The following is a 10,837-nucleotide window of genomic DNA, read 5'->3' on the forward strand; positions in this document are numbered from 1 at the left end:
GAAGTTCAACCCGAGCATCAGAAAGGGGATTTAAGTGACTTTGAACATGACATGGTTGTTAGTGCCAGACGGGCTGGTCGGGTATTTCAAAAACTGCTGATCTACTGGGATTTTCACGCACAACCACAAAGAATGGTCCAAAAAAGAGAAAATATTCAGTTAGCGGCACAGTTGTGTGGACAAAAATGCATTGTTGATGTCAGAGGTCAGAGGAGAATGGACAGACTGGTTTGAGATGATAGAAAGGCAACAGTAACTCAAATAACCACTCGTTAAAACCAAGGTATGTAGAATACTATTACTGAATGCACAACATATCGAACCTTTAAGCAGATGGGCTACAGTAGCAGAAGACTACACTGGGTGCCTCTCCTGTCAGCTAAGCACAGGAAAGTGATGCTACAATTCGCACAGGCTCAGCAAAATTGGACAATGGAAGATTGAAAAAACGTTGCCTGGTCGGCTGAGTCTCAATTTCAGCCATGACATTCAGATGGTAGGGTAAGAATTTGGTGTACAATCACTTTAAAGTGATACTAAAGCTTCATTTTGTTTTTTAAATAACAAACATGTCATACTTACCTCCACTGTGCAGCTAGTTTTGCACAGAGTGGCCCTGAACATCCTCTTCTGGGGTCCCTCGACGGCTCTCGCATATGATGCATTAAGGTGAAAAAAAAATGAACCTTTACAACCCCTTTAAGCTCTCAATACACATTACAGTCTGGTTGTACAATCTTTTTTAGATTTATCAACAGCTATGTATTGCAAGGGCCTGTCTGATTGGATAGTTTAGAGAGGCGTCTATGTTACAAAGTTTTGGTGGTTCTAAAGTTGATTGTACAGAGATTATATGGTAAAATTGTAACATTTATGGTGACCCTCAGACTGAGATCTTATCTGTATTATTTTTACGTATTCTTAACATGAAAGGTCAATTAACCACTTGCCGACCAGCTGCCGAATGGCACGGCTGGGCTTCGCCCTGTGGCCACTAGGGGCACCCCCCCCCCCCGAGCCGACGCGAGTGCCTGCCAGTGGCGATCACCACCAGGCTCCCACGATCCCTGCTGCCTAAGGATGAGCTCAGGCGTGTTCGCATGCTCCACGTGCAGAGCCCGCACTAATCACAAGCAGTGAGACATTGCCCCGATGCACGGCTGCAAAGATTGGGCAATGTCTCACTGTCTGTGATTAGTGCAGCGCTGCACCGACTTCCTGGCGGGCTCTGCACATGGAGCATGCGAACACGCCTGAGCTCATCCCTACTGCTGACACACAGAGAACCGGGATCTGTGTGTGTAAACAGTTTTCGGTTCTCTGAGGGGGAGAAGTGACAGAACGTCTGTTCATACAGTGTATGAACGCCAATCTATCTCTTCCCCTACACAGTCCCCACCCCCCTTCAGGTAGAAACACAAACAGGGAACACAATTAACCCCTTGATTGCTCCCTAGTGTTAACCCCTTCACTGCCAGTGACATTTTTATAGCACTGATCGCTGTATTAATGGCAATGGTCCCATAAATGTGTCAAAATTGTCCGATGTGTCCGCCATAATGTCGCAGTCTCAAAAAAAAAAAAAAAAAAAAAAAAAACACAGATGGCCGCCATTACTAGTAAAAAACAAAACAAAAACAAAAAATTCTAAGAAACATGCCATAAAACTATTCCCTATTTTGTAGACGCTATAACTTTTGCGAAAAACAAATCAATATACGCTTATTGTGACTTTATTTTTTTTTTTACCAAAAATATTTAGAAGAATACATATCGTCTAAAACTGAGGAAAAAAAATGTTTATTTTTTTTTTTTTATATATTTTTGGGGGATAATTATTATAGCAAAAAGTTAAAAAATATTGTGTTTTTTTTCAAAATGGTCGCTATTTTTTTGCTTATAGCGCTAAAAATAAAAACCGCAGAGGTGATCAAATATCACCAAAAGAAAGTTGTGGGGGAAAAAAGGACGTCAATTTTATTTGGGTGCAATGTCGCAAGACCGTGCAATTGTCAGTTAAAGCGATGCAGTGCCGAATCGCAAAAAGTGCTCTGGTCAGGAAGGGGGTAAAATCTTCCGGGGCTGAATCAGTTAATAAAACAGTGCAATGGTTAGTAAACTAAATTGGGTAGAAGAAAAAAAACGTGCATAAAGAAAGATACATATTGTGTCAAATGGATTACAGTAATGTATAGACATTATTAAAGCATTGTGTCGCTGAGGGTCACCCATGTAATGATGATGCAAGTATCTGTCCTTACCAGTGCCGTGTTCTCCAATTGTTAGAGGGGTGCCACTGCTGACCACTCTCCTTCCTGTGGACTTGGGACCCACAGGTGGTGAAGGGAACTCAATCACTGACATGTTGCACTCTTTATTTGGCTATGATGTGGTGACACACTAAGCTCAGCATTCATACACCTCACAATCTGTGCATACAAAGACCACCGGACAGCCAGAAATGCACACGAGGTGATGAGAAAAGCCCCATGGCACTACCTCACTCCCTTCCTAACTAGTGTAACTTCTAATCATTGTAGAAGAATGCCTCAGCTGTCTCCATGACAGCGGCCCGCCCTGTTCCCCTAGTGACCGACACAAATAACACACTGAGCATTGCCAATAGCTGCCTGTGTGGAATCATGTGCTGAGCTGTGGTTAGTCTCTAAGTAAAGTTTTTTTTGAGGGGGGGGGGAAAGCTCCTGATTTCTATACACGTGAGGAAAGTGTAGTACAAGGGCCTGCCTGATTGCACCCAAATTGAAAGTGTTTGACCTCATATTATATGGTTTTGGTAAATCTAAAGTAAAAAATTAAAAGAAAATTGTATAGTGTGTATCCAGCTTTAGAAGAAGAGTATGATAAAGGCAATGTTTAGGAAACAATAGGAAGTAAAGCCTCAGGGTCTTTTAAATAGTTCACTTCCCAACTGAAAAAAAGAGAGAGAGAGAGAGAGAGAGTTATGTAACAGTAATGTGTGCCCATTGTTTCATATCCCTGTGTTCCCTGAGCATTGTTCTCGTGTATAAACAAACACCCATAAAGGTCAAGCAAACAACACAAAAATGCTTCTATAAGGCCTCATGCACACATGCATTTATGCCTCAAAGATGCCAGATTTTTTTCTAACACAACTTGGCAGAAAAAATGCCTGTAATGCTGCACATGTACCGTACATTTACATGCATATAGAATTGAGCGCAATACTTTGGCCAGAATATGAATTCATTCAGGCCATTCAAAGACATACAGGGGGTTATTTACGAAAAGGAAAATCCATTTTGCACTGCAAGTGCACTTGAAAGTGCAAGGAAAATAAAAAACAGCATTTAACTTGCACATGATTGGATGATAAAATCAGCAGAGCTTCCACTCATTTCAGATCTATCCCTTAGGCCGCGTACACACGCGGGGACTGTTCCCCCAACTTTGTCTGCTGAACAGTGTTTCGGGGGACAGTCCGCCCGTGTGTGGGCTTTCAGCTGACAGTTTCAGCGAACAGTCTGCTGAACAAAGTTTTTCGGAAATTCCGAAAAACTGTCCGCTGAAACTTGGTTTCAGCGAACAGTCCCCTCGTGTGTAGGCTTGTTCGTCAAACTAAGTTCCGCGCATGCTCAGAAAGGATTTACACGCCGAAAGTTGTAATGCAGTGTATAGGACGTCGTATTTTCCGTCCCGTCGTACGTGCCGTTCACGTCATCGCGCACGGTTTCAGCAAACTGTTCGTTCGTCGTGTGTGGGCAAGTCCGTCCATGCTAATTTTGAGCGGACTGTTTGCTGAAACTGTTTGACGGACAAAGTTGAGCGAACAGTCCCCGCGTGTGTACGCGGCCTCAGATTTAGGGCGACTGCACTTCCAATTGCACTTGCAGTGCAAAGTGGATTTGCCTTTCGTAAATAACTCTCACAGTATCTCACAAAAGTGAGTACACCCCTCACATTTTTGTAAATATTTTATTATATCTTTTCATGTGTCCACACTGAAGAAATTACACTTTGCTGCAATGTAAAGTAGTGAGTGCACAGCTTGTATAACAGTGTAAAGTGTCCCCTCAAAAAAAGTCAACACTAGGGATGAGCTCAGGCGTGTTCGCATAGTCCACGTGCTGAGCCCGTCAGGAAGTGAGACATGGCCCGATGCGTGGCTGCAGAGATCGGGCAATGTGTCACTGCCTGTGATTAGGGCAGCACTGCCCCGACTTCCTGGCAGGCTCAGCACGTGGACCATGCGAACACGCCTGAGCTCATCTCTACTCAACACACAGCCATTAATGTCTAAATCGCTGGCAACAAAAGTGAGTACATACCTAAATGAAAATGTCAAAATTGGTCCTAAGCTGTCAATACTTTGTGTGGCCACCATTATTTTACAGCACTGCCAGGGCCGGACTGTAAATAAAATTCAGCCCTGGAAAAAAATTTCATACCAGCCCCACAGCATTATTATACCAACACAACAGCATAACGTCATTAATAAAAACTAAAGGGTGGTGTTGCGCTCCCAACGTAGCAGTATCAAATAAATATAAAAAATATATGAAAATAACCTATAAATCCATATCAATCACGAAGTGAAAAAATTTAACAATATAAAGTGAATAGTGCTAATAAAGTGCAAATGTGCTGCTAAATATCCACAATATTCACTATAATCTCTGTGTAAATAAATAAATAAATAAAATAAAATAAATTAAATCAATATCTAAAAAAAAATACATGCGAGTATCAACATAATCAATAAAATACATAAAAATAATGGCGTATGTGATACATTTGTGTAAATCAAATCTGTGCCCGCAATATAAAGCAGAGTATAAAGTGCAAAGTGTCTCTAGAGTGATAACAAATAATTCTCATGTAATGGAGGAAAATCTTCTAAACGATAGTGAAGCCAGTGGAAATCACACACAGGTGGCAAGCAGTGTAAAAAACTGGTGATTCTCTGGTATTCACAGAGCCCATGGGAGTGCTATATAATTACCTTACTGTTGTAAGGTGAACGGCGAGAACCATAAAATCATCCACACAGGGTTGGCTTCTCCTATTCAAACCACCTTCTTTAAGTCTGCCATAGATATCGGGGGTAACTTCAGAAACTCGTAAATAAAATAGAGAGCCTGCTATGGTGTAGTATTTTTGTAAAATCCACGATTTATTCAAGAAATTAAAATACTACTCACATTTCATTAAATAAATTGCACAATGAATGAATATGAGCGGCGGCACGTTTAAGAACCTCATTTTCGGTGTCCGTCTGCTTTCCTACGCGTTACGTCACTATCACGTGACTTCGACTGGGATCAGTGACGCATTACGTCACTGTCACGTGACTTCGATCCCAGTCTAAGTCACATGACAGTGACGTCACACGTAGGAAAGCAGACAGACATTCTTACACGAGCGTGCCGCTCGTATTCATTCACTGAGCAATTTATTTAATGAAATGTGAGTAGTATTTTAATTTCTTTAATAAATCATGGATTTTACAAAAATACTACACCATAGCAGGCTCTATATTTTATTTACGAGTTTCTCCAGTTACCCCTGATATCTATGGCGGACTTAAAGAAGGTGGTTTGAATAAGAGAAGCCAAAGACAGGAGCCAACCCTGTGTGGATGATTTTATGGTTCATGCCGTTCACCTTACAACAGTAAGGTAATTACCGTATATACTCGAGTATAAGCCGAGATTTTCAGCCTCTTTTTTGAGGCTGAAAGTGCCCCCCTCGGCTTATACTCGAGTCATCGCTGTCTGCCCGCTCGATCAGCGTGTCGAGCAGACAGACAGCGGCCATTCTATAGTTCAAAAGCCGCGCCTCCGGCTCCGCCTTCGCCTGTGATAGGCGGAACACTGAATTTCCCAGCAGCCTGTGTTCCGCCTATCACGGACATCGTATCATCCTCGTACTACGGACGAGGATGATACGATGTACGTGATAGGCGGAACACAGGCTGCTGGGAAATTCAGTGTTCCGCCTATCACAGGCGAAGGCGGCGGCGCAGCTTTTGAATTTTACAATGGCCGCCGAGGCGCCGACGAAGAGGGCACGGGACGGAGGCAAGGCAAGGCACGGCACGGGACGGGACGGGACGGGACGGAGGCAAGGCACGGCGGCGAGGCACGGAGGCAAGGAGGCAAGGCACGGGACGGAGGCTCGGGACAAAGGCTCGGGACACAGGTAGGCTGGACACACACACACACACACACACACACACACACACACACGGATGGATACACACACACACAGGGATGGATGGATGGATGGAGACACACACACACAGGGATGGATGGATGGAGACACACACACACAGGGATGGATGGATGGATGGACACACACACACACAGGGATGGACGGACACACAGGGATGGACGGACACACAGGGATGGACGGACACACACACAGGGATGGACAGGCATGTCTTACCCTCGGCTTATACACGAGTCAATAAGTTTGCCAGTTTTTTTGGGGGTAAATTGGGGGCCTCGGCTTATATTCGGGTCGGCCTATACTCGAGTATATACGGTATATAGAACTCCCACGGGCTCTGTGAATACCAGAGAATTACCAGTTTTTTACACTGCTTGCCACCTGTGTGTTATTTCCACTGGCTTCACTATTGTTTAGAAGATTTTCCACCATTACATGAGAATTATTTGTTTTCACTCTAGAGACACTTTGCACTTTACACTCTGCTTTATATTGCGGGGCACAGATTTGATTTACACAAATGTATCACATACGCCATTATTTTTATGCATTTTATTGATTTTAGCCCTTGTACACACGGTCGGAGATTCCGACAACCAAATCCGTCGGAGTTATTCCAATGGATTAATTCCGGAAGAGGTCCGGAAGTGATGTTGCATACACACGGTCGGACTAAGTTGTCGGAAAATCCAATTCTACATAACGTGATGTCGTTATTTCGTTACGACGGGACTACATTCAGGCTAGTAGCCAATAGCTTTGGCCTAGGAATTTGATCTGAGCATGCGTGGCACTTTGTCTGTCGGAGTAGGCTATACATGATTGGAGTATGTCCGATAGGAGCATTTTGGCGGAAAATTTTACCGGCAAGTTGGAAAAGTTGGTCCGTCGGATATTCCGACGGAAACAGTCCGATGCAGACCACACACAGTCGTAATATCCGACAAAACGGTCCGATAGGAAACATTCCGACGGAATCTCCGACTGTGTGTACAAGGGCTTAGCTATTGATTTCATTTTATTTATTTACACAGAGATTATAGTTAATATTGTAGATATTTAGCAGCACATTTGCACTTTATTAGCACTATTCACTTTATATTGTTACATTTTTTCACTTCGTGATTGATATGGATTTATAGGCTATTTTCATATATTTTTTATATTTATTTGATACTATTACGTTGGGAGCGCAACACCACCCTTTAGTTTTTATTTTTGACTGCTTGAGCTTTGTTTGACTCACACTATGTGTGCAGCACCCATCCAGGTGTCTAAAAATATCTTCTCCATAGTAGAGCAGGAGCCTTTTGATATTATCAGCATAACGTCATTATTTTCTTGTTCATAAAAGGGAAAACCATACATTTTAAATCACATTTGAAGAGTGTATTACATATAGGTAAGACAGATATGAAATCACATATGGCTTTATATATAGTTATTAGGGATGAGCTTCGTGTTTGAGTCGAACATACGTTCGACTCGAACATTGGCTGTTCGTCTGTTCGGCGAAGTCCGAACATTTTGGTCCGTTCGCGCCAAATTCGTGTGGCGTTCACGGCCCACAATGCACTGCGATGGCGCAGTGCATTGCTGGCTCATGATTGGCCAAGCTTGCACTGTGACCCCGCATGCTTGGCCAATCGCAGCGCCAGCAGCGAGGAGAGCCATGATTGGCCACAGGCAGGATGCCTGTGGCCAATCATAGCTTAGGCTGTGTAGTGCACGCCCCACACTATATAAGGCCGCCAGCGCGGCGGCCTTGTGTAGTGTGTTGGCGTCTGAAGCAGTGGGTGTTCTGTGTACCTTCAACACAGTACACACCGATCGTTTTCGGGCGATTTTCGATCTTGCTGTTGTGTAGTGGTTATTGTCTGCGTGCCCTGACCGCAGTATACACCGCTATATTCACCTCACCTATATAGCTAGTGATCTATCTTTTATAATAGAGCTTGCAGTCAGTAGTGTTAGGAGATAGTGCGTGCTCTGTACCCAGTACATACCGCTATATCCACCTACATAGCTGTTCTCTATTTGAGCCCACTTGCCATCTGCAGGAGTTATTGGAAGTTGTGTGTGCCTCCAGCACAGCACAGTATACATCTGTATATACCCCTTTATCTCTGGTGTTCTATAATAAAGGCATCTGCAGGAGTTAGTGGGTGTTCTGTGTACCTTCAACACAGTACACACCGATCGTTTTCGGACGATTTTCGATCTTGCTGTTGTGTAGTGGTTGTTGTCTGCGTGCCCTGACCGCAGTATACACCGCTATATTCACCTCACCTATATAGTGATCTAACCTTTATAATAGAGCTTGCAGTCAGTAGTGTTAGGAGATAGTGCGTGCTGTCTGCGTGCTCTGTACCCAGTACATACCGCTATATCCACCTACATAGCTGTTATCTATTTGAGCCCACTTGCCATCTGCAGGAGTTATTGGAAGTTGTGTGTGCCTCCAGCACAGCACAGTATACATCTGTATATACCCCTTTATCTCTGGTGTTCTATAATAAAGGCATCTGCAGGAGTTAGTGGGTGTTGTGTGCCTCTAGCACAATATACACTACCCAACTGCTTTTTTACCCAACTCCCTTCAGGCCATTACCATGTCTGGAAGGCCAGCAAGGAGAGGCAGACAGGCGCGAGCCGATAAAAGAGGGCAAGCAGGCTCTGTGTCTAGAGACAACAGTGCTGGTCGTGGACGCGGTGCATTGTCATCAGCACGTGGCCATGGGACACGCTTGTCCTTCTTTTCGGCAGCTGGACATGTTGAACCGCAACATGCCAACGACTTGGTAGAGTGGATGACCAAGCCCTCTTCATCCTCCTCATCCTCTCTCACCCAGTCTCAGGGTACTAGCAAAGCAGCTGCCAACGCATCGTCTTCCCTCCTCTCAATGTCATCATCAGTGACTCCTTCCCTAGACCCACCACGTCCTCCTGAGGAGTCTCCTGAACTCTTTGAGCACAGTGTTGGGTACATGCTCCAGGAGGATGCCCAGTGTTTTGTGGGCTCTGATGATGACACTCAGCTAGAGGAAGGCAGTAGCGTGAGCGCAGAGAGAGGGGATGCTCAAGAAGGACAGCAATCTGGCAGTCATGTTCCACAAGCTGCAGCATACTGCCAGGTTTGCTACAGCGATGAAGAGGGAGGGGATGATGAGGGCACTGACTCCACGTGGGTGCCTGGAAGGAGAGAGGAGGAGGAGGCACATGTCCAACGAGGCAGGATGCCCTCCGGGGGCCAGCTTAGGGGCAGCACACCGACTGAATCACACCGCAGAGCTCCGCCTGTGCAGAGCGCTGCCTCTGTGCGTTATTCTAAAAGTTCTTTGGTGTGGGCCTTTTTTGAGACGAGTGCATCAGATCGCACCGCTGCTATTTGCAACATATGTCTCAAGCGTATCTCACATGGCCAAAACATCAGCCGCTTGGGCACCACATGCTTGACCAGACATATGTTGACCTGCCATGCAGCTCGTTGGCAAGCGTACCTCAAAGACCCACACCAAAGAACAAAGGGGACCTCTCCTTGCTCCTCATCAGCTGGCATCTCCAACCCCACTAGACCTTCAGTCCTCTCTGAAACCTGCTCTGAGAGGAATGAAGGTGTAGAATTAGGTGTGTCACAGCCAAGTGCTTCCGGGAACTCTGCTAGCGGTACACCCACGTCCGATTATAGCAGGCAAATGTCCCTGCCCCAGCTGCTGGACCGGCGAAAGAAGTTCACTCCCAGCCATCCACATGCCCAGCGGTTGAATGCTAGCTTGGCTAAATTGCTAGCACTTCAACTGCTGCCTTTTCAGTTGGTAGACTCGGACCCCTTCCGTGAGTTTGTACAATGTGCGGTTCCTCAGTGGCAGGTCCCCAAACGCCACTTTTTCTCACGGAAGGCGATTCCGGCTCTCTACCGGCATGTGGAAGGCAATGTCCTTGCCTCGCTGGACAGAGCGGTCAGCGGTAAGGTGCATATTACCACTGACTCATGGTCCAGCAGGCATGGACAGGGACGTTACCTGTCTTTCACGGCCCATTGGGTCACTCTTCTGGCAGCTGGGAAGGATGCAGGACAAGGTGCAGTAGTGTTGGAGGTTGTTCCGCCACCACGCCTCCAAAATTCTACTATTGGTTGTGACACACCTCTCTCCTCCACCCCCTCCTCTTCTTCTTCCTCCATGGCCTCTTCCAGTGCTCTGTCCTCAGAACCAGCGGTGCTCCGTAGGCCTTCCAGGGGCTACGCAAGTACGCCGGCAAAACAATGCCATGCCGTACTTGCGCTGGTTTGTTTGGGGGACAGGAGCCACACTGGGGCGGATGTTTTGTCAGCTCTGCAGGGGCAGGCCGAGAGGGGGTTGACGCCACGCCAGCTTAAGCCAGGAATGGTGGTTTGCGACAATGGCACCAACCTCCTCTCCGCCCTCCGACAGGGACAACTGACCCATGTGCCCTGTGTAGCTCACGTCCTTAACCTGGTGGTGCAGCGGTTCTTGGGCAGGTACCCCGGCTTACAGGATGTCCTGAAGCAGGCCAGGAAAGTCTGTGTGCATTTCCGCCGATCATTTAATGCCTGTGCTCGGCTGGCTGAGCTCCAAAAGGAGTTGAACCTGCCCAAGAACCGCCT

The 10,837-nt window shown here is 45.8% G+C and overlaps 1 protein-coding gene across 2 annotated transcripts in view; it reads right to left on the reverse strand.

Annotated features, from left to right (window-relative positions):
* The window catches only part of AXDND1 (axonemal dynein light chain domain containing 1), a 162,418-nt gene extending 159,854 nt beyond the window's left edge, over positions 1-2,564 (reverse strand). Inside the window, exon 1 of one of the 2 annotated variants that reach the window (XM_077452841.1) lies at positions 2,262-2,564. In XM_077452841.1, the coding sequence (XP_077308967.1) occupies positions 2,262-2,364 (103 nt within the window). In that variant the 5' untranslated portion in view covers positions 2,365-2,564. The remainder of the gene's footprint in view (positions 1-2,261) is intronic. The other variant, XM_077452840.1, reaches the window with a different exon arrangement.
* Between the last annotated feature and the right edge of the window lie 8,273 nt (positions 2,565-10,837).

This window comes from Lithobates pipiens, unplaced genomic scaffold, assembly GCF_037356315.1.
Source record: "Lithobates pipiens isolate NorthernLeopardFrog02 unplaced genomic scaffold, aLitPip1_a1.2 Scaffold_23, whole genome shotgun sequence".
NCBI classification, from domain to species: Eukaryota; Metazoa; Chordata; class Amphibia; order Anura; family Ranidae; genus Lithobates; species Lithobates pipiens.